Source organism: Microtus oregoni, unplaced genomic scaffold (assembly GCF_018167655.1).
Source record: "Microtus oregoni isolate MIOR12 unplaced genomic scaffold, Mior012 000001F_ref0000356, whole genome shotgun sequence".
NCBI lineage: Eukaryota > Metazoa > Chordata > Mammalia > Rodentia > Cricetidae > Microtus > Microtus oregoni.
Window position 1 is genome coordinate 11,834,631 of NW_024543060.1, and position 23,730 is coordinate 11,858,360.

Here is a 23,730-nt window from a genome sequence, read left to right on the forward strand (position 1 = left end):
CCAGAACTGTTACACAGAGAAATCTGTCTCAAAAAACAACAAAAACCAAACCAAAACAAAATAAAACAAAAAAGAACATCCACTGTCAAGTTTCCCTGTTACACAGTTTTTTAAGGGTATCTGTTAATTTCATGCATATAAGTGTTTTGTCTGTGCAGACCACTCCCCCATACTTCTGCTTCAGCGTGGACTATTCTCGACAACCACTTACACCACTACTACTACTTCATAGCCCCAGTGCTCTCAGATTTTGAGGAATGTTTACCAAGAAGTGAACCAAGGTGTAGGCCACTATGGCAATGTGTCGGCCTGGTACTGTGTCTTCCCTCAGCAGAACACACAGCGAGAGCAGCCAGGGCAGCGTACTATGATCAGGTGATTACAGTCAGACTGAATTCAGTGACTGGCCTCAGACAACCAATGTTAACAGCAGTCTGTCGGAGACTCATAAAAGTACATGAATACCTGCCACAACTGTGATTACTCGGGGAGGGGGACCCTTTAAGAGGCTTCCATCAGACCCTGAAAACCAAGTTAGCAAAGGAAGGTGATGCTAAGAAAGTGTGTGAGCTTTCTCACGGAGCACTGGACTAAGCTCCCAAAGTCCAACTGAAGAGTGAGATGAATGAGAATATGAGCAAAGAGGTCAAGACCATGATGGAGACACCCAATGAAACAGTTTACCTGAGCTAATAGGAACTCACCAACTCTGATCTGACAGCAAGGAAACCAGCATAGGACCAAACTAGGTACTCTGAATGTGGGTGACAGTTGTATGGCTGGGGCAGACTGTGAGGCAGACTGTGGGACCACTAGCACTGAGGCCAGGATTTAACCCTGCTGCTTGTATTGGTTTTTGAAACCATTCCCTTTGGAGGGACACCTTGCTCAGCCTAGATATGGTAGGCAGGGCCTTGGACAGTCCCCAAAACAATGTGCTAGACTTTGTTGACTCCCCATGGGAGGACTTACTCTCTCTGAGGAGTAGATGGGGGGAGGGAGGTGGTATGGGGGGAAAGGTTGAGGCAGCAGGAGGAGGGAAGGCAGTAGGAACTGGGAATGGTATACAAAATGAGAAAAGACAGCTTTTTAAAAAATTAATTTTAAAAAAAAGAAGTGTGTGAGCACATGTGACAACAAAAATCAAGACAATCACCTTCCTTGTTGTGTTTGCACAGGACAGAAAAATCTAGCACACAAGTGTATTACTACTTGTTATTCAATGGCAAAGAGAATAGCCCCTTAGATATAAGAGAACAATAATTATAAAACATGAGGTAACATGCATTTCCATCTCCTTACCTGTTGTGTTCCATCTGCACTTACAATAGGGGCAGACAGAAGAGAGATGTCGCTACTTAAAATCTGAGCTGTGTCTAGCAATGGCGGGTGTTCTGCCATTATCAATAAGGCATCAATACACCGGATAGCCCTCCAACTCTGCAAAACAAAAAGACATGGCCACTGTTGTTTACATTCAGAGAACACATGAAAACACACTCAGGAATTGCCTCACTAACAGACATACTGTCCAAAGGAATCCAAAGAGACCTCCTGACGACTTTTTTTCAGTCAACTCTTTGAGAAATGTATTCTTTACAAACCCACCAAGGTAACTATTAGTACACTGTATATTCTAAACCCAGAATATTCTGTATATTCTAATACCAGAACCGCTCTTTAAATTCCTGTCTGTCTCTCCACCCTTCCATCCCAGATAGTGGGTATTTAATTTAAGAATCATCATTTAATCTACACCCTATGATATACATCAAACTCCAATGGTTGAATGAGGCAACTCTACCTCTGACACTCTGACATTTTTCTTTGAGCAGACAAGGTAATTACAAAGACCCAATCTTCCTGTCATCCTGTTTGCCTTGAGGCACTACACAAAAAGAATTACAATTTTTCATTGAATCCTCATACAAAGTGAAACAGTTTTAAAAAAGAAAAGAGAGAACTTGTTCAGGATTAGGATAAGAACCTTCAAGTTTTAAGTTTTAAGCTCTCACATTATCCATTCATCTGTTTTCATTGTTCTTTCATGAGCGAGAGCAACTTTGCAGCAAAATGAACCCTTCTGTTAATGAAAGGATGCTTGCACGCATTTAGAACCCTTTAGTGGCAGATGGCTAGCACTCACATGCAAGGGGGGTAGCAGGGAATAGTCTACACAGCATGAACCAACAAAACATCAGCAAACTGAGCCAACTGAACAATCATACATGTTACTAAATCTAGGCTGAGCTGTAAAATAAACATTTTGAATGCTTGCAGCATTCACAAATTCAATGCCAAGGGGCAAGATATTCAACTTCCATAGTTGAAATTCACAATTTTTTTTAAATTTTAAGCTGTTAAATCTTCCCCAAAACTCTTAAAGTTGATTCAACTTGAAAACAATTTTCTGTATTAGAAACTGCTCTGAAACTTTACGAACTGTATTCAACACGGTACTTATTGATGATTTCAATACTGAAAAGCCTAATAAGGTACATCTTATATCATTAGCTGTCTTATGAAAAGGCATGACACTTAAACACAATGTTTATACTACATACACATGCAGAAGAAAAAAAATAACTTCTGGCATAATGTGCACTCCTAAATTACTTAGAGATGATAAAACCCAACACTTTGAATCACATAAATAATTTCTCCATGAAATTTACAAAGAATTATAAGGCAACATAGAGTCATGTGATATTTTGACTCTTAAAAGTCTCACAATTTAAAAAAAAAGTCTTACAATTTTATTACATAAGAGCAAAACTTTTCCAGAAAGTAAACTCACAAAGAAAGATTCTGTGTTTTATTTTTTGTTCCTCCCTTCTTCTTTCGTTTTCTTCCTTCACTCACCCATCTCTGTCTCCTAGTTATACTGGTAATGAACTTTTATTTCATTAACATATGGACTCTTAGTGTCATACAAGCTAGACTCCAACCCTCCTCTGCTGTGGTACCTGGCTGGATACCTAGGGTCACAAGTGTCTGCCTTCCTCCTCCTCCTCACTGCACTCATTTTTTCCCTTTTCTCCTGTGTGTGTGTGTGTGTGTGTGTGTGTGTGTGTGTGTGTGTCTGTAAGTGCGTGCGCGTGTGCATGCACATGTGCACGCGCTGTGGCACGGATTAAACATGAGAGGTCCACCTTTGGTCACTGGTTCTAGCCTTACCAGCTGGAACAGTGTCTCCTGCTGTTCATCACTGTCCACACCAGGCCAGCTAGCCCATGAGCTTCTAGGTATTCTTGCCTCTCCCTCCCATCCCCCACAGAGTGCTGGGATTACAGATGCATCTGGGATCTGAATTCAGGTCCTCACACTTTTGTGTAGGACACTTTACCCACAGAGCCATCTCTTAAGCTCTCTTTTCTGGTATTTTTGTTTGGTTTGTTTTTGTTGTTGTTTTTCAAGACATGGTTTCTTTGTGCAACAGTCCTGGCTGTCCTGGAACTTGCTTTGTAGACCAGGCTGGTCTCAAACGAGGGCGGTACTGTGCATCACCTCTAGAATTGGGTTTTTTTTTTCCATTTTTTTTGTTTTTGTTTTTGTATTTTGAGACTACTTAGTATTTCAGTTTCGCTATGTTGTCCTGCCCATATACCTGAGTGTGTCATCAAATTCATGACAATCCTTCTCTCTCTGGTTCTCAAGAGATTACAGTCATGCATCACTAAGTCTAACTTCTTTTTCTTAGTAAGAATGTCTGGATAGACGGCTAAGTGATTAAGAGCATTGGCTCTTCCAGAAGACCAGGGTTCAGTTCCCAGCACACACACGGTGACTCACAATTGTGTATACCTCTAGTCTCACAACATACCAAAGCTTTATTTATGAACTTGTTTCCTGTAGGACAATATCCATCTCCTTACATGCAAGGACGATGGGCTTTAAATTTATAAACTTTAGCCCTGCAATTCAAATATTGTACTTGATAGCTTACACTCTGTGCAGAAATTGTCAACTTCATTCACTCTAATCCAATTCTGCTACTAACATTCTACATCCTCGTCTTAGGACCCAAACCAACTGCTGTTGTAGTTACACATCTCTTTCCCCTTCTTTTTTTTATTTATTTATTTTTTTTATTTTTTGGTTTTTTGAGACAGGGTTTCTCTGTGGCTTTGGAGCCTGTCCTGGAACTAGCTCTGTAGACCAGGCTGGTCTCGAACTCACAGAGATCCGCCTGCCTCTGCCTCCCGAGTGCTGGGATTAAAGGTGTGCGCCACCATCGCCCGGCTTCCCCTTCTTATTATGTAATATCTAATGTATGCAGAAAGAGTAGGAACAGTGTGGTAATTGTTGACGTCCTGGAGTAAACAGCCCACTTCTGGTTTCAAACTAAAAGCACACGAGCATGTTTCATGCTCTAGCAAACAAGATAGAACACACACTGGCTAAAAACTGCCCTGCAAATCTGTGCATTTTTAATAATATCTGTATAAAAGTAAAGATGACTCCAGTATATCACTATCAAAATTACTTTTAAAATGTATCACCACTGACTATGTTCATAGACATGGGAAAGTAAAAGATGTCCCAAATAAGGTATAGAGCAGAATTCTCAAATCATAACAGAAAAATAATTTCAGAATTTCATTAAGAGCTACATTTAACATAGTTGAACAAATGCTTTTGTAGTATGATTTGGCATCTCTTGGGTATATTCCCAAGAGTGGTATTGCTGGATCCTGAGGTAGGCTGACTCCCAATTTTCTGAGAAACCGCCACACTGATTTCCAAAGGTGTTGCACAAGTTTGCATTCCCACCAGGAATGGCTTAGTGTTCCCTTTAGTCTATATCAACATTATTTATAATAGCCAGAACCTGGAAACAATCTAGATGCCCCTCAACTGAAGAATGGATAAAGAAAGTGTGGCACATCTACACATTAGAGTACTACTCAGCAGTAAAAAACAATGACATCTTAAATTTTACATGCAAATGGATGGAAGTAGAAAACGCTATCTTGAGTGAGATAACCCAGACCCAAAAATATGAATATGAATGTAGTCACTCATTAGTGGATTCTAGCCATAAACAAAAGACATTGAGCCTATAGTTCATGATCCTAGAGAAGCTAAGTAATAAGGTAAACCCAAAAAAAAAAAAAAAAACATATATAGATCCTCCTGGAAACTGGAAGCAGACAAGATTGCCAGGCAAAAGTTGGAAGCATGGGGGTGGGGAGAGGGGAGAGGGGGACAGAGAGGAGAGAGGGGAAGAAAGGAGTTGGGGAGAGCTTGGGGGAGTGAGATGGTTGAGATGGAAGAAGGACAGATATGGGAGCTGGGAAGGAGATATCTTAATTGAGGGAGCCATTTTGGAGTTGGCAAGAGGCTTGGCTCTGGAGGGGTTCCGAGGAGTCCATGGGGATGACCCCAGCTAGGACCCTGGGCAGTGGAGGAGAGGGTGCCTGAACTGGCCTTGCCCCGAAGTCAGACTGATGACTATCTTGAATATCACCATAGAACCTTCATCCGGCGATGGACGGAGACAGAAACAGAGACCCGCATCAGAGCACTGGACTGAGCTCCCAAGGTCCAGCTGAAGGGGGAAGGAGGGAGAATATGAGCAAGGAAGTCAGGACCACGAGGGTATGGTTCACCAACTGAGACAGTGTGCATGAGCTAATGGAAGCTCACCAACTCCAACTGGACTGGGAATGAATGAGCATGGGATCAAAGTGACAATAAACAAAAAAACTCAAAAATCATTTATTGGTTGGAAAAGTAATTAAAACTTAGAATGGCATGACATATGACTGGATAGGAACCTTTGGGATGAGAAAACCTGTATAAGACTGACAATGTTAAGTGGTGGTGAGACTGTGGAGTACCCAACAAAGTCCTAAAATCATCTTACAGTATCTACCAATCTGTTTCTGATGCTAGGGTTTGAAGCCAGGTCCTTGACCAAGCTAGGCACGCATATTACCACCTACATCTACAGTCCAATCTACAGACGCGGGGAGTCAATACTCTATTAATGATCTAACTAGAGATTCACAGCATATGCCCAAAAGTAATGGATACACGTGTGAACCAACACGAAAGTACAAGAACTATAGCAACATGATTTGCTAATAGTCTTTTAAAACCACATACAATCTCTATACAGTCCTTAGAAATCATCCAAACTATTCAATAACTATATAAACCAAGAAAAGTGATTCAGAAAATGTAAGTAAAATTTCACAAATACAGTGTGAGTGAGAAGAGACTATACTATTCAACTGCACAGGAAATTCAAAAATAGAATCAATCCAGTGTAAGCAATCAGCACATCAGCTACCAGGCTGGAGGCAATTGCTGGGATACCAACTCTGCTCTGTGTCTTGACCCAGGGGCTATTACATGGTCACGACCACTGAGCTATAACCATCGCATGCTGACCATTCCTGTACTGCTCTGTATGTGCTGTCTGTCAAGAAACTAATGTTTGAAAGTTAAAATAACTACCTGATCATCTCAGATCTTCCAGGAGAAGCATTTGATATATTCAATATTCATTTATGAAAAACTGAAAACTGGAAATACAAGAAAAAATAATAAAACACTACATATGAAAACCCACAGGGAAGATATATACTCATTTTTCAAGACAGCACCTCTCTGTGTAGCCCTGACTGTCCTAAAACTCTCTCTGTAGACCTGGCTGGCCTCAAACTCATAGAGATCCACCTGCCCTGCCTCCCAAGTGATAATTCAGAATACTTATTTCAAATAGTATTTCACTTATTATACAGATATTATATATTTATTGCATAACATTTTCAGCTTCATAAAGACAACTTCTTTCAAATTATATTTATATCATGCACTTTGAACTTCGTTTTGAACTATACTCATCCTCTATATATTCATCCTCTATACTATCTCCACTTAAGCCCCCCCCCTCCTTTCCCACAGGTGCTCCTTCTCTTCCTCCCCCACTCTCTTCGGCTTTCCTGTCATTCATTCATTCATGTGTGTATATGGATATAATGTGTATATGTATATAATGAATACATATACATAGCACAAATATAACATATGTAATAAATACACAGCAAATGCTTGTGTGTTTCTATATAAAGTATAGATCCACAAGTGAAAGAAAACATAGTATTTATCTTTCACAGTTAATATGCTGAACATCCAACTGTTTCGCTATTTGTATTGTTCTTTGTGCTTCTATTTCAAAATTTCTACTATAATCTTTATCTCTCCATTCAGTCTGGCTCCCAGTTGCACACTCATGAGCAAGTGCAACTGTAAATACATGCACACCCACCCCACAACCACACATACCCAAAGAAATGCTTTCATTGTAATCCCTAGTTCCTTGTATCTTGTAGTTCTGTTTTCATTCAATTCTAGGATTTTTCTTTTAAAAATTCTCTCATTTTTAAAGGTTTTTTATTTAAATTTTTTTTCATTTTACATACCAACTCCAGTTCCCCCTCCCTTCCCTTCTCCCACCTCACTCCTTCCCACCTTCTCATTTTTTTAATGATCCAATCAATTCTGTGCTATTCCATGATTTTGTGCATGTGTTCAGTAATTTCTCTTGCTGATTTTAGTTTATTAAAATGTGATCATTTTAGAATATATGAAAGTACTTCAATTTCCTGGTACTCTTTTGACTTGCTTTGTGTTCTAAATTTCCATGGGCTTCTGAGAAAAGAAAGTATATTTTGCAATGTTTGGATACAATATTCTGTTGATGCCAGGCTGTGGTGGCGCACACCTTTAATCCCAGCACTCCAGATGAAGAGGTGGGCGGATCTCTGTGAGTTCAAGACCAGCCTGGTCTACAAGAGCTAGTTCCAGGACAGGCCCCAAAGCTACAGGGAAACCCTGTCTCAAAAAACAAAACTAAACAACAACAACAACAAAAAAAAAAAACAATATTCTGTTGATATTTGTTAAGTCCATTTGATTTATACTATCATTTAACTCTATTTCTTTACTGATACTTTTGTTTGTTTGCATGATTTGGTCTATTCATGAGAGCAGGATACCCAGTTTACCAGCTTCCATGGTACTGAGGTCAGCCTGTGCCTTTATATCCACTGGTATTTGTCTTATGAAATAGGGTATGCCCATATTCAGTACCTGTACATTTAGAATTGAAGTATCCTCTTGAGCGACTGTCCCCTTTAACGGTATGACTATCTTTATCATAATTTTAGTTTGAAGTCTCTGTCCACTACTATTTCCTCCACCCACTTGCTTCCTAGTTCTATTTACTTGGAATATCTTTTCCACCCTTTTACCCTAAGGCTGTTTACCTTTGATAGTTACAGGGAGCTTCTGGTAGGCAGGACATAGATGGGTCCCGGTTTCCTTGCTTTTGTTTTGTTGTTACTTGAAACAAAGTGAGGAACTGGCTGTCCTGGAACTCATAGAGATCCACCTGCCTCTGTCTCCTGAGGGCTGGGATTAAAACTGTGCACTACCAAGTCCTGCTTGGGTCTGATGTTTTAATCCAACCTATGGAACATTAATTTTCTTCTAATTAGAAAATTGACACTATGAACACCCAGTAATGAAAACTATGTATTATATGCTTTTGTAATATCTGGTACTTTCCATATCATTTGCTAATCCTAGTGAGTATAGTCTCTCCTGTGGGTTCATAAATGTTTATCTCTCTATTCAGTGTGTATAATCCCTGCAAGGATCTTCCCTGGTGCTTACTAAGTAGCCATAAATGCCTTTATCATAGAAATCTTTTCTTTCTTCTTCAATTATTAAGGACACGCTGCTAGGGGTAGTACATCTGGTTGGCAGCTAATATCTTCCAGAGCTTGATCTATCTTGTTCTTTATGCTCATGGCTTTCAGAGCTTCTGTGCTAGTTTTCCTTCTGTTGCTACACTAAAACACTGACAAAAACCAACTTTCAGGAGGAAAAGAGTCATCTGGCTTACACTTCCAGGTCACTGAGGGAAGTCAGGCACAAACTCAACAGGAATTTCAAGGCAGCTTGCTTGCTATTCCGTGCAGCGTTACCTCTAACCAGGACACTCATTCACAGCTAAGGAAATACGCAGAAATCGTGGGGGAATGTTCCTTTCTGACTCATTTGCTTGCTTATTCTCATGCTCATGCATAATTACTTTCCTTGTATAGCCCAGACCACCCTCCTAGGGAATGATCCATCCACTGTGGGCTGGGCCATCCTATGTCAATTAACAAGTCAAGAAAAACCCCTAAGACAATGTGATCTAAGGAATGCCTCACCTGAGGGAGATTCCCAGGTGAATTCTAGGTTGTGTCAAGTGGACATTTAAAGCTAACAAGGACATCCACTGTTATCCTGATGTATCTACCTTTCCTTATATGTTCCTGGTGTTTCTCTCTGACAGCTCTCAATATTCTTTCTTTATAGTTAGTGTTTTAAGCATAGTATGATGTGGCAGATTCTTTTTTGATCCTATTCATTTGGTTTTCTAAGTGCCTCTTTTATCTGATAGCAACCTTTTTTGGAAGAAAAAATCTGGAAATTTTTCTGCTCTAGTTTCCTGACTACATCTTCACTCCCTTTTGCTGGTTGTTCTTGTCTTATACCCATGATCGTTTATAGTGTCCCATAGATTTCACCTGGTGCTCATGCTTTCCTATTTATTCCATTTTTGTAATTTCTGAGAATTCTAATTCATTGAGCTTGGATATTATCTTCCATTTGATTCTTTACTGGTAAGGTTTCTCACTAAATTTTTATCTCATTTAATGAGACTTTAATTTCCAAATTTCAACTTTTTTCAGTATTTCTGCCTCTACTTAATTCCTCTTTCATGCTCTGAATTGAGTTCCTTATTTCATCTAGCTGTTTATGTTCACTTTGAGTAGGTCAAGAAGTTTATTCATATCCTCTTGGATTGTATTCAACATTCTTATAATTATTCTTTTAGGTACTTTGTTGGAATTTTCATCTAGTTCACTCTCACTGGAGTCAATTACTATGGAATTAATCATTTTAAGCAGCCATGTTGTTTTGACTTTTCATATTTCTTGTGTTTCTATTTTGGAACTTGTCTGGGATTAGGTTAGTTGGAAATTTTTCAATCAGATTTTTTTCTTTCAGTAAGGATTTACAATGTTCAAATTGCACTAGATTGTAGTAGGGTTGAGATTTTAATTTTCCCATAATGACTCCAACTTTTGACGCCCATATTCAACACAATTACAGAAGAACAGTTAGGCAACCAAGAAAAAAAGGCATTTTTTAAAAAATAAAGTACAGTGATCTGTGTTATCAGATACTGTGGTATCTGTAGAAAATGTGAGGATTTCACAAAAGATAATAAAAATGACCAAAATTCTAGGATAGAGAATCAATGCAGAAAACTATGTACTAATGATGGATAATTTGAGAGAAAAATCAAGAAGACTCAATTTGCAGTAGCACCAAAAGAATAAAGATGAGTTCAGGGGCACAGTTCAGCAGAGAAGAGCACTAGTCACACAGGCCTGGTGCCTGATTTCAGTCTCCAGAAGTATGTAAAGAGCTACGAGGGTGACAGCACACATCTGTAACCCCAGCCCTCTCGTGTCAAGATGGGAGGCAAAGACAGGAATCGCCTGGGAGCTCTTAGGCCAGTTGGCCTGGAATATGGAGCACAAGCCAACTGCAGAAACAAGACAGATCCCACCTGGCTCCGCAGCTGTGCTCTGATCTCCACACGTGCACTACGGCATGTGCACATGCACACACGCCCACACAATAAATACTTAAGCTTAGCCAAGGGGTAAGACTTACACCCTGAAGCTACAATATACGCATGAAAAGGGGAAGACACAAATAAGGAGAAAATACCCTATGCTCATATGTTTAAAGATTTATTTTGAATATTTCTAAAGTCTTCAAATGATCTACAGATTCTCTGAAACAGCATATTTTCTACATTTTAAGGATGTAGAAAATTTGATCCTAAAATTCATTTTGTACTTCAAGGAACCGTAAACAGTCAAAACAATTTTGAAAGAGAAAAGAGACATAGGACTCATGCCCACTGTCCTCTAAACATATTAAAAATCTATATGATAATAAACACATATAGTACTGGTATAAAGAAAGCCAAATAGATCAATGAACTATAGACCTCAGAAATATTCTAACATATGATTAAACAATCTTCTATGAGTGCTATCTAAGACAATAAGATGGGAAAGAAAAATTCTTCAACAAATGATACCATGATAACTAAGATATTCACACACAAAGAATGAATTTGGACTCATAATACAAACAAAACTTAATTCATAGTAGGTTAAGGATTTATATATAAGAATCAAAGCTGTAAAATCCCTAAGCAAAAATAAGCAAGGAAGTTTCATGACACTGGGTTTCTTATATGTGCTGTACATACATGACAAAAGCATAAAACAGATATGGCACTACTCAAACATAAATGGTCACACAGCAGAGGACTCAATACACAGGAAAAGACAACAGAGCCATTTAAAAAATTCAGAACTGCCATAGTAAGGCTACTATAACAAAACACAACACACTGGGTAGCTTAGACATGCTCACAGTTTTGGAAGCTAGCCATGTGGCTCTTCGAGGACTGCTTCCTCTTTCAGACAGCTATCTCCTCTGTGTTTTCTCCTGCGGGAGAGGAAGCTCCCATGACTCCTCTTCTTGTAAGAGCATTAATTTCACCAGGGGAGCTCCACCTTTATGACCTCATCTTATGTCTCATTATCTTCCCAAAGCCCAGCCTCCTGACATTATAACATATGGTTAAGGCATTCAAATAAGAATTTTAGAAATATCCATTCAAAACTTAACTGCCATTAACACTTCCCTAAATTTATGTCTTTTTCATTCTGTCCCAATGGTGCCAAAAGTTTTAATCTGTTCTAGTATTAATTGTAAAATCCAAAATTTCTCATCAGCATCAACTACATTAAACACTGGGAAAAACTCATGATTTGTTCCAAAGCAATTCTTTTCCTTTGAACTTATGAACTCATTTAAATTGTGTGCTTACAACACACACACATATACACACACATGATAGATGCCTTACCTACAAAGAAAAAAAAAGAAGTCTAAAACCAAGCAATACAAATGCCATTAGCTCTAAAGGCTTGAGCATAATGACCTTTGGTTTAATGCTCTGCTTTCCTGACCTACTAGGATTACTCACTCACACAGCCTTTACATAGTGGCCCATCCCTTTAGTGAAGTCTACCTATGCAGTTGGCAGGGCCCTGACATTAAGGCTCTACTGTGTGACAGTCCTTTAAGGCCCAAATGGGCCAGGCATAGTGAATGACACAATCTCATTATCTGAGAGGCTAACACAGGAAAATCACCATGAGTTTCAGGCTACCCTGGGTTATATACACAGTGAGTTCCAGACCATCCTCAGCCACAGGATGGGCCTCAGAAGAAAAAAAATATAAACCTAGGCAGCTGTTGCGTTTAGACTATGACAGAAGTCACAGCCTGATGAACTGTGACACACGTTTGGGTCCTTCTTCCTTTGTCTTGGAGGACGGTACATGCTCAGAGCTTTTTCCATTCTGTCCTCTTCTCTTTCCTCTAGCTATGTGACTGCACTCTGCTGGTCAGGTTCATGGTGCAATGGCTGGGTCTGCTGTTAACAGCCACTCTACTTTCCAAATGGTCAACTGGCCAAACTTTTAAGTGTTCTTTTCCCAAAAATGCTCTCTAGTCTGGTAATATTGTAGTCAAAATGTTCAAATCTTTAAGTTCTGGCCTTGTCTTAACAGTCCTTTTTTCTACTACCCCCTCACTTCTTTTGATTATGAGCAGCTAGGGAAAGCATTTCTTTCACATTTTCCTAGCATTCTCCTAAGTAAATACCCAACTGTATTTGTAGAAAAAACTTTTTATAAAATATCAAAGCATGAATACAATTCAGCCAAGTATGTTGCCCTTTTATAACAAGGACCACCTTTCGCCATTGCCCGATAATATGTTTCTCGTTTTTACCCAAGACCTCATCAGAATGACCTTTACCAACCACACTTCTACGAAAATTCTGCCTAGGGTTGTGTGTCCAAGATGCGCATGTTCTCTATCTCTCCTCTTTTGTGAGTCCTCACTAGAATTACCCAGAGCAGCACGTCAACTTTTCCAGCTCTACTCTGTACCATGCGAGAGTCACTTCCCCATTTTTAGGTTATTGCTACAGCAATACCCCTTTCTTTGTACCAATTACTGTCTTACTCTGCGGCTACTATTGCAAAATACCACTGTCTAGGAGGCTCAGCAACAGACACGATTTCAAACAGTCCAGGAGTTGAAAAACTCCCAAACCATATTACGATGATGACCACATCCCCCAGTATAATCTGGAGACTAAATCTTAGAAAATATATAAAACATACCCTGTTTTTAACACTAAGAAAAGTCAGGGATGTATTTTGTTACGTTTATTTATTCATTTACAGTGCATACCCACATGCTATGACATAAATGTGGTGGCCAGACAACAACTCCTATGAGATCCTCTGGGAAAACAGCAAGTGTTCTTACCCATGACCCATCTGTCCGGCCCCAATAACACTGTTAATTTTAACCCAGAAGATTATTCGACTGAATATGTTCATTCTTATTATAAGAGCCGTAACCGTTTCAGTGACTATTAATTCATCACCTGTGTTATCTCTGGTCACTGTCAAGAAACTGATTCTTCTTCTAAGTGTGATTGGGAATTTTCTGCTTCTTTACAGTCTTAGTAATTTTGATTAACAGTGTTGGTCGATTTTATTTTTCCTGGGGAAATGTGAACAGTTGTCTATTTATTCCTGACACCCATGTCAGGTAGGAAAATGCTGCCACAACCACACAAATCTAGCCTAGTGGATTAGTGAGTTTATTTGGGTTGTTTACAGTAGTGAGGGAGAGAGGAGAGTTAGGTTAGGAGCATGGATGACTCCAAGGCAGCAGCAGCAGCACAGTGTAACCCAGCACAGGGGATTTACAGCTGCTGCTCCCATGCAGCTTGCTGGCCCCACACCACTCGCAGGCAGCTCTGCTCCTCTAGTCAGAGTCTCCTCTCCCCAGTAACTGTCACTGCTTAGATGACCTTGTGATCCATGTCTGTTTCAGGCGCCTCCTGAGACTTATGAGCTCTTCAAGGTCTGAGCCTTCTAAGTTTTGTTAGCTTCCTACGTCTTAGTGGGCCTCTCTAGGATGTTAAGTTTTAATTTGGAGGACACTGCAATACAACGGTCAGTTTTGCAAAGCTCACCTTGACAGCTGCTGGACAGTATATGCTTTCACAATTATTAAGCTTGGTTCTGAAATGTAGCTAAATAACTAAGCAATAATTTGACCTTTTGGGATCTTGCTTATACAGGTCCACATCTGCTTTCAGTCTAGAGTTAACTTCTCTGACCTCTGAGGCAAGTCCCAACAAACCCCCAGCAGCCTACTGCCTTCTGAATGATGAAGCTCTCTTCTCTGGGCACTTGCTGTTTCTGCCCATCTTAGACTAGATAAGACCATTCTAGGTGTCTCTTTTCTAGAAAAATGCAAATGTGCTCATTTATCACTACTCTTGCTAACTACTCAACGGTAACCATTTCAAGATTTCTGCAGTTTGTTTTCTATGCAGTTTTTCCATCTGAGGTCTCTGACCAGGACATTATAATCTTCGTTGGATTCCTAGACTGCCAGCTTAGTCTCAAATCAGTCTACCACAAAGACTTGGTTCCCCTGCCTATATTGCGTGTGTGATAATCTCCTCCAGGAAGCTCAACCGATCATAAGCTGATTTTGTTTTTCTTCTTTTGTCTGAAGTCTAATTTTTCAAGCTCTGCTGTTACAGGCATTTTTATCTAGTTTTTAATTGTTTCAAGAAAAAAAGGCAAATCCAATCCTTTTTACTTTATCATGAAAAGGGGCCTACATTTGTGACTCTTTAGTGTGCCCAATAGCCAGTAGAAACAGATTTACTAGGACATACTATTACTTTAAATTATGACCTTTTTTTTTTTAATAGTATGCTTCAGCTATCACTAGTTGGAAGCCAGTATGCTCTTGATATGCCCTTACCTAAAAGAAAAACTGAAGCTATTTATTTACTTATTTTGAGTAAATGACACAATTTCACTGTAAGACTTAGGTTTATTAACAACCTCCAGAATGAGTTCTGCCAGAATGTGTCATCCTTAAGCCAGAGTTAATACAATTCTAGGGTTACCTGGGGTCTCTAATTCAGGATTCTAAGACACCTGGTGGCGTGCAACAGGCAGGTAAGTACAAGCTGTAGGGAAGAAAACTTGGCCACCTGTGGAGCTATCGTTAGTGCTCTCTTTAATTGGACTTGGATTTTGAGGTATCTTTAATCAGTCAAGGTTTTCAAGTTTAAAAGACTTTATTTTAAATTACTGTACATTTTTAAATTATAAATTACTATCATTTAGTTTTATTATACTCATACGCTACTTTCAGGAGACAGTTGTTCAATCAATTGTGGACTGTATAAGAAAGTACATATGCAGCAACAATATTCCTGGCTTCCTATTATTGTTGTTGCTGTTATCTGAGACAGGGTCACACTGTAGGTCCATCTCAGTATCAAGTTCATGTTCCTTCTGGTTCAGCCTTCCAAGTGCTGGGATTACAGGTGTGTGCCAGGACAACCAGTCTCGTTCACTGATTGCACCCTTAGTAAAGTATCTGTGCTCATAAACGGGCAAATTTGGTTTGCATGGTGACATTCTATGAGCTATATGCTAGGAATTTATGCTACACCAATAACTAACAACTATTTTCATGGTGAGATAGCATTTTCATGTGTAGGGTGGTAATTAAAACTATGGTTTAGTAGGTTAAACCTTATGATAGTGCCATTTAAAGTAAAAAAAAACCTGTCAAATATCAATTATATAATAAAGCATATATTCATAGTCTTCCGGGGAAGTAAGAATCTACACTGACTGCAGCACGGTTCTTAGAACTTATTTACCACATTCATCTGCACTTCTTTGTCTACTGGAAAGGAAAAATGGGGTACAGAAAGTAGGATGGGTGGGCTTTATCCCCAAAGGAACAGAAGTTTGGGGTTGGTGTTGAAAGCCACTATTACTACTTTCCTTAGTCAGACTCATTAAACAGAATCTAATTATACATTCAGGAAATACAGTCAGTATCCATTCACCCACAGCAAAACCACACTTAAGGACTAGAAATCTGGGTTCTGACTGAAGTTAATTCACAAAGAAGGTTCAATGAAAAAGACATTACAGAAACACTTTCCGCCTGCGTAAACTGGTCACAGTTGCACACACTGTAATCCCAGCGCTCAGGAGACAAAGGCAGTAAGATTGCTGTAAGATGGAGGCCTTCCTAAGCTACATAGCAAATCCCTAGCTAGCTTGGTCTACAGAGCAAAACCCTGTCTGTCTGTCTCTCCCTCTCTCTCTCTCTCTCTCTCTCTCTCTCTCTCTCTCACACACACACACACACACACACACACACACATCAAAATAAAAACAAGCAAAATAAACTATGGGGCATGAGAAACAAGCTATGGAGATGCGAGCAAATCCAACCCATTAAAGGACGGAGGACAGACACTAGTTTTATAGTATTGCCGTTATTGCCGTAAGTGTCTGATGTGAGTGTGGGGTGGAGGGGTATCTGAGGCACCTTTACAATCGAAAGGCATTCTGCTCTCATGGACAGACCCTTATGCTACAGAGCATTCACTTTCTTGTAGAATTTCAAGCTGCCAACCACGTCTTATCGAGTGAATTTGGACTTGCGCTGGAGCAGCCTTGCCGACTCCTTTCTGGCTACACTGACTCCCTAGCAGATCAGTTGACAACACGACTGCTTGACTTCTCCATGAAAGCTGTGGTGCTGGGGTAGCTTAGCATACTTAACATGGTTAACATGACAAATTGTTTGCAAAGAGCCATTTTATCACAAGAAAATCTTGTTCTGATGTTCTACGAGCCAGAGCCTTCCTCGGTAGAACACAGTTAACAATGCAGTGCTTTCTAAAAGAACCAAATTCTGTAATAGACCTCTAACTATGCCTGGGCTAAGCACTGCTTTCTCTAAACACGCCATTCCTCTCCATCCTGATTACTGAAAAGTCTTGCTTTATGTGTGACCCAGTGATTTCTCTTCTGAGTTCTAACATCAGTTGTCTAGAGCTCTGGGGTTGGCTCAGGGGTGCAGCACTTGTCTTTCCTGAGTCCCCTGACCTGATCCTCAGCTCCAAGAGAGGGAGGAGGAAGGAGCTCTGAAGGCTAAAGGGAGGAGGACCCACAGGGAAGATGAGGGTGTGTGAAAGATGGAAAACACTGGCACTTACAGTCTGTGTGTGGTCTAGGGCTTCCCAGTGGCCACAGTCACGCCAACACAAGCTACAACCACAATGCCACAATTAACTAAAAGGGTAAATGGGTAGGGAGAGAAAGTACTTGTTGCACAGGCATGAGGCCCAGATCCCCAGCACCTATGCAAAAAGTTTGCCAGGGCTGTCACCCAGGCAATTCCAGCACTGCCAGGGACAAAGACAGGAGGGCTGTAGGACTTGCTGGCCAGTCACCTGGTCTCTGGCTATCCAGTCCAGCCCCAGAGCCAATGAGCGATTGTGTCTCAAAGGAATAAGGTGAAAATGACAGAGGAAAACACCCAGAATCCTCCGCTGGCCTCTACACATGTACTGGCATGTACAAACAAGCATGTACCATACACATGCAAATAAAATAATAATATTGTCTTGGATATCAGTTAATTTATGAAAGTTAATTTTTACTTCTTTAAGTGCATTTTATCACACTTTCAGACATGCAATTGTATTGGAATTATTTCCTTTGATATTTGCTTATGAGTCTTAGCCTCTAAAGGCTGAGCAATATCTCTAGCCATGCTAGTTCTTATTATAATAAAGAGAGTATGTGTGTTTCCATTGATGAAGAAACTAGATACTTTCTCACTAAATTTAAGATAAGGAAGTCTAATCTCATCATTTCTTCTCTAACTCTGCTTTGCTGTTATTGTGGTCAAGGTGGCGGTGATAGTGTGAGGCTACTGGGAATAGAACCTACGACATCAGCTATATAGGCAAGCATTCTAAAGCTGAGTCACACCCCTGCCCTGTCTTGCATTTTCTAAGTATGCACACATACCAGTTGTAATAATAATAATGTTATTCTCCTATTACTTACAGGTTATTTTTCTTGTTTCTTAATGTATCAGCTGTGAGTTCTGAAGCAATGTTAATGTTCTTATCTTTTAGTGGAAGTGTTTCTAATATTTTCTATGACATTCAATATAAGTTCCTGCTAGAATATTTTTGTAAGTTAATTTTTGTTGACTGTGAGTTATCAGGACTGGTGAATGAATTAAAAAAAAAACAAATTTTAGCCCCACAGAGATAATTGTAGTTGCCCCTAAAATCCATAAATATGGTAAATTAGATTAATATTTCCTAATAGTGAATCACTATACACCTGGGATTCAACACAGTAATATTTTTAGTACCAAAGAGATACTTATATTTGTTCCTTAAGTCTATGACTATAGTAAGGTACAATAATATGTTTCCTAAGATTGAAACATTACATTCCTGGGACTCAATACATTAGGACTGGTATTAACAAAGAGCCCAGATTCTGTAATCACCTGGGTTCAAAGCCCCTACTTTCACCAAATATCTCTATGGCTTTGGGTGTATTAGTTACTACCGTGTTTAGTTCCCTCGTTTTGACAATGGCGGCAGCGAGATCTACTTCAGTTGGCTTGAGAACTAAATGAGCTGCTATGTGTGAAGTCTGGACGAGCACCCAGCACACAAAAGGCGCTTATTAATTATTACTGGAAATCTTGACTAACCAAGAACAGAGCAGTCTGCAGGACTCTACGTCAGAAAACTAAACCTGTGAGTCCAACCTAGCCTGCTGCCTCTTTTCGTAAATGAAATCGAATTTGAAAGAACCACACTCATTTTTTATATTGTATCTGGCTGGTTTCTGCTCCCGCGGTAACTCGGCTTCCAAAGGTACAATGTCTGCACTACTGCTTCTCTGCTCCTTTGCTTCAAAACTGTTAGCAGCATCTGTGCTGTTCACAGTCCAGTTGAACTAACATATATATATATATGTATGTATGTATGTATGTATGTATGTATATGTATATATATACACACCTATATATATAGACAACCTAAAATATAGAAAGATGGTGTGTGTGTGCACGTGTGTGTGTGTGCACGTGTGTGTGTGTGTGTGTGTGTGTGTGTGTGTGAGCATATGTGTGTGATGTACACAGTCACAACATTCTGCAGGAAATAGGCCTACTTGGGACCAAAAGCAGAAAAGAATCATACAGGTAAATGGAGACAGAAGAAAGTGCATTTTATTTAATTATTTTAAGATATGTATTTATTTACATGATTTTTTATCTTTCATCTTAGTCTGTGAACTGGAAAGAAGAAAGTATGACATTCACCTTATGACATTTATATTGCAGGCATCTGAGACATATGATAGATAAGTAAATAATGAAAATAATAGGAAACCTATATAGCATAACTAGACACATCTATTGAAGTTGTAGATATAAACATACTATGGTATAACCACATACAATCAGTTCTACCTTTTAATCTTTTTAACTCTTAGTCTAAGAGACTAGGTGTCTATGTTTATTATTCTTCCAGTGTAAATGGAGGAATTGGGGATTACTGGGGTAAAGTGCATGTTTGATTCTATATAGTCATTTAAGCCAACCAACAGACAGGCCCTGCCCTCAGAAAACATGCCCTTACCTCACAGTACAAAGCTGGAAAGTGATGAGCCACAGTGAGGTAATCACAGGGTGTCAACAGAGAATGGATTGCAGAAAAAAGATATTATAGTTATGAAAGAGAAAGTTTGGTGTAGCATTAAATTGGGTAGTGATTTCAATAAATTCATCATCTTGAAATATTAGTCTAGATATGATCAATAACGCAGGTTAAGAGGGACACAGAAGCTCCTCCACTTTATTCTAGGGCTACTCAACCATGCAAATCAGTCTTCATAAGGTCCAAGTATTAAATGCAGAAATGAAGAATTCCCATATTATGATATTTTTCCAATTTTAAATATTCTAAAAATATTTTTAAAAATACTGCTCTGAAGTAGTAGACGTACTTGGTCATAACAATATACAAAGAAACAGAAAGGTACTTAATAAATTATCATGCTAAAATATGAACAATAGATACATAATACATATAAAAATACTACATAGGGAAAAAATAAGTCTTAAGAACAAAACCATAATTGAAAATGACTATATTAAGAAAACCAAAACAAATCCAGAAAATTTAAACAAAATGACATCATGAATTTTTTATTTAAGCAATAAAAAATTGCTTAAATAATTTTTAATAATAATAAATAATTTTTAATAAATAATAAATTAAGACAGGCTGATTTCTGAAGTACATGAAATTAACTACACCAAAGCAGTTGGTATGTGCATTAACTACTTCGCTAAATGTCCCTTTATCAAAATGCTTAGAAGCATGAGTGTTTCTAGTTCAGACTCAGGTATATCTACACACACCATGAGATAGTTTGGGAATGGGAATTTAGTTTAAATCAAATTTAAACACAAAATTCACTTGTGATGTGTGTGTGTGTGTGTGTGTGTGTGTGTGTGTGTGTGTGTAAAATCTGGCCTGAGGTTACTACACACAGTGTTTAGTTTACCTACATCTTAACTGCAACCCATCACTCCAGGTGAGGCGAAGACTTGGTATTTGTGACATCAAGATGGCAATCAAGAGTTTCACATTTTGGAGCATCTTGAATTCGGGGGTTGGGGTGCTCAATTTCTAATTACACTTTAAGAAACTCGCAAATGTCCTGCAAAGTGTGCTTAAGAAACAACTGCTTAGAATCTGCAGCCAAGAAAGAAAATTCCTTCCCCTCCCATTACATGTCCACAGGTTTACTGAAAACAACTACAAATACATAAATCAATTAAACAAATCTTTTACTGGGGAAGGAGAAAGCTGCTTTAAAAATATAAATCTTTGCTGGGTAGTGGTGGTGCACGCCTCTAATCCCAGCACTTGGGAAGCAGAGGCAGGCGGATCTCTGTGAGTTTGAGGCCAGCCTGGTCTACAAATCAAGTTCCAGAAGGGCCAGAGCTATTACACAGAGAAACCCGTCTCAAAAAAACAAAAACAAACAAATAAATAAAATAAATCTTTATGCACAAGTATATATTAAGATGTGGGTTCTGAGGAAGGAAGGCAGAAAACAAAACAATACTTGTCAATATTGCTATAGTCTGATTTATACAATAATCTGTCAAACGCACATAACTTTCTTATCTAGGCTAATGACAAAATATACACTCTACTGTGGATTTCTACCAACTAGCTCCTAGGCCATCTCAAGAAGTGAGGGAGAAAGAAAAGAGTCATTCCCAAGTAGAATTTCACTTGTAAAATCTGAGAACAATGGTGTATCTGGTGATTTATACAGGATTTTAAAAATAACCGAGCACAGCACCTAATATCCAATGCAACTTCACCAGGTATTTCTCAGTAAAGAAGTTGTCTTCCACTTAAAAAGGAACTAGTTCACGCATTTTCTACATTCCATCCCACTATGGAGAGAATAGCTGAGGTCCTAGGAACAGAAGGTCAGCATTTCCTTGCAAAGAGGGATAGGGCAGAGGGGAGCAGGGACTGACCTGAAAGATTAATGAGTGGAAAAATTTTTATATGTATTTTATTTGCAAAGAAAACAGTTATGACTTTCTAGTATACCGAATGCTTCCTGTAAATGCTGTTTTTAGAAATCTGCAGACTAACACTGGAACTCAAAAGTTCTGGTCATTTAGAAAAAGACAAGCTGTGCAGCGGCTTCCAGTGCGCAGGAGCACTGACCCAAGCGCTGACGCAAGCGCGTACGTGGCGGCACCTTAACATTTTCAGGTTCCACCTATCCCGTTGAGTCCTTACAAGACTGTGATGAGAACATGGCGCATATTCTCAATTCTAAGGATAAGAAAACCAAGACTGGAGAAGAAAGCCGTGAAATCACTATCACTAGTGAGTAGCAGGCATGGAATAGAGGCCTGCACCAATTGCACCAAGGCCCTTGATCTCCTCCTTGGGTGAGGAGGCCGGTGGGGAGGGGACGGTAAAGCAGTGATCAATTATTAACCACTCCCTACCCGCTTCCTTTTCGAGACAGAGTCTCAATTGTGAAGCCCTCACTGGCCTGCCCTGGAACTCACAATGCAGACCCTCCTGCCTCTGCCTCTGGAATGCTAAGATCAAAGGCATGTGCAACCAAGCCTAGCTATTAGTTTCTACTTAAAGCAAAATATTGTCAAAACTGTCCAAGTTAGTAATTCAAAAAGGCCAAAACCTACTTCAAGAGGCTTATGCTGCCTTTAAATTTAAGACAGTAAAAACATTTACAAAGGAAGACAAAGTTATAGTCACAAAAGCATAAAAGATTAATTTTTGGTTTGCTTTTAATATTCATAACAGTAAAATAAGGTGGAGAAACAGTGCTGATTCTGTCCAGTGTCCCATCGATTTCCAACATCTAATACTGACCACACACAAACCCTATTTATAATGCCTGCAGAGTAAAAAACAATGTTCTTATACTATAGTTCAATCTCTTGATATCACAAACTATGTAGTTATGCAGTAGCCCTCACCAATTGATCCATAAAGCCATAACCTCAGGCACCATGGGCCACCTGGTAACAATTCAAGAAACACAATGGAAAAAGAAAATACTGTTGTCTTAGACATATATGTTATATAATTAGAAATTTCAGAGAGATGTTTAATATAAATAAAGTTTCAAAACAACCTGTATTTATCCTTTGAAATGACCATAATCACCTTAATTTTTTTGTGTGTGATGTGGGATTCTGTGTGCTGAGAATATGTTTTATTACCATTCATTAATAAAGAAGCTATTTGGCCTATGGCAGGGCAGAATAAAGCCAGGTGGGAAATCTGAACAGAGATATAGAAAGTAGAGTCAGAGAGACGCCATGTAGCTGTTGAAGGAGATAGACCCCAGAAACTTGCCAGGTAAGTCACAGCCTCGTGGTGAAACACAGAATAATAGAAATGGGTTAATTTAAGATGTAAAAGTTAGTTAATAAGAAGCCTGAGCTAATAGGCCAAGAGGTAATGTAATTAATATAGTTTCTGTGTGATTATTTGGGTCTGGGCAGTAGGGAAACAAACGAGCAGTCTCCATCTACATTTTTTGAGACAGGGTTTCTCTGTGTAGCCTTGGCTGTCCTGGAACTCTCTCTGTAGACCAAGCTGGCCTCGATCTCACAGAGATCCACCTGCCTCTGCCTCCTGAGTGCTGGGATTAAAGGTATGCGCTACCATACTTGGTTTTAAAATTATTTTAATAAAAATATTTTTAAGAGATTTCTGAGTTTTTCTTCCCTCCTTTAATCTACATGGTGTGACATTTTCCAGAGGAATCTATCTTATCCATCTAATTACCAATTATTCCATAATAGTGACTCTTCTTGGAGTTACTGCAGGATTTCTAAACGCTTAGAATTCACCTTGGGCCACCTTTAAAAAACAGGTTATTGCTCCCCGGCCATCACTTGCAGACCACCAGCACCCTACCCAAGGTTTCTACATACTAACTGCAGTTTTTAAAGGTAAACCCAGCACAGAGTCGATGTGCTTGACCTTACAAATGCTAAGCCCAGTCACTGTGCTTCACTGTCTGCCAT

The 23,730-nt window shown here is 39.2% G+C and overlaps 1 protein-coding gene across 2 annotated transcripts in view; it reads right to left on the minus strand.

Annotated features, from left to right (window-relative positions):
• The window catches only part of Fndc3a (fibronectin type III domain containing 3A), a 134,472-nt gene that overhangs the window by 106,511 nt on the left and 4,231 nt on the right, over window positions 1–23,730 (minus strand). For both annotated transcript variants that reach the window (XM_041666568.1, XM_041666576.1), the window contains exon 2: window positions 1,303–1,440. In XM_041666568.1, the coding sequence (XP_041522502.1) occupies window positions 1,303–1,401 (99 nt within the window). In that variant the 5' untranslated portion in view covers window positions 1,402–1,440. The remainder of the gene's footprint in view (window positions 1–1,302; window positions 1,441–23,730) is intronic.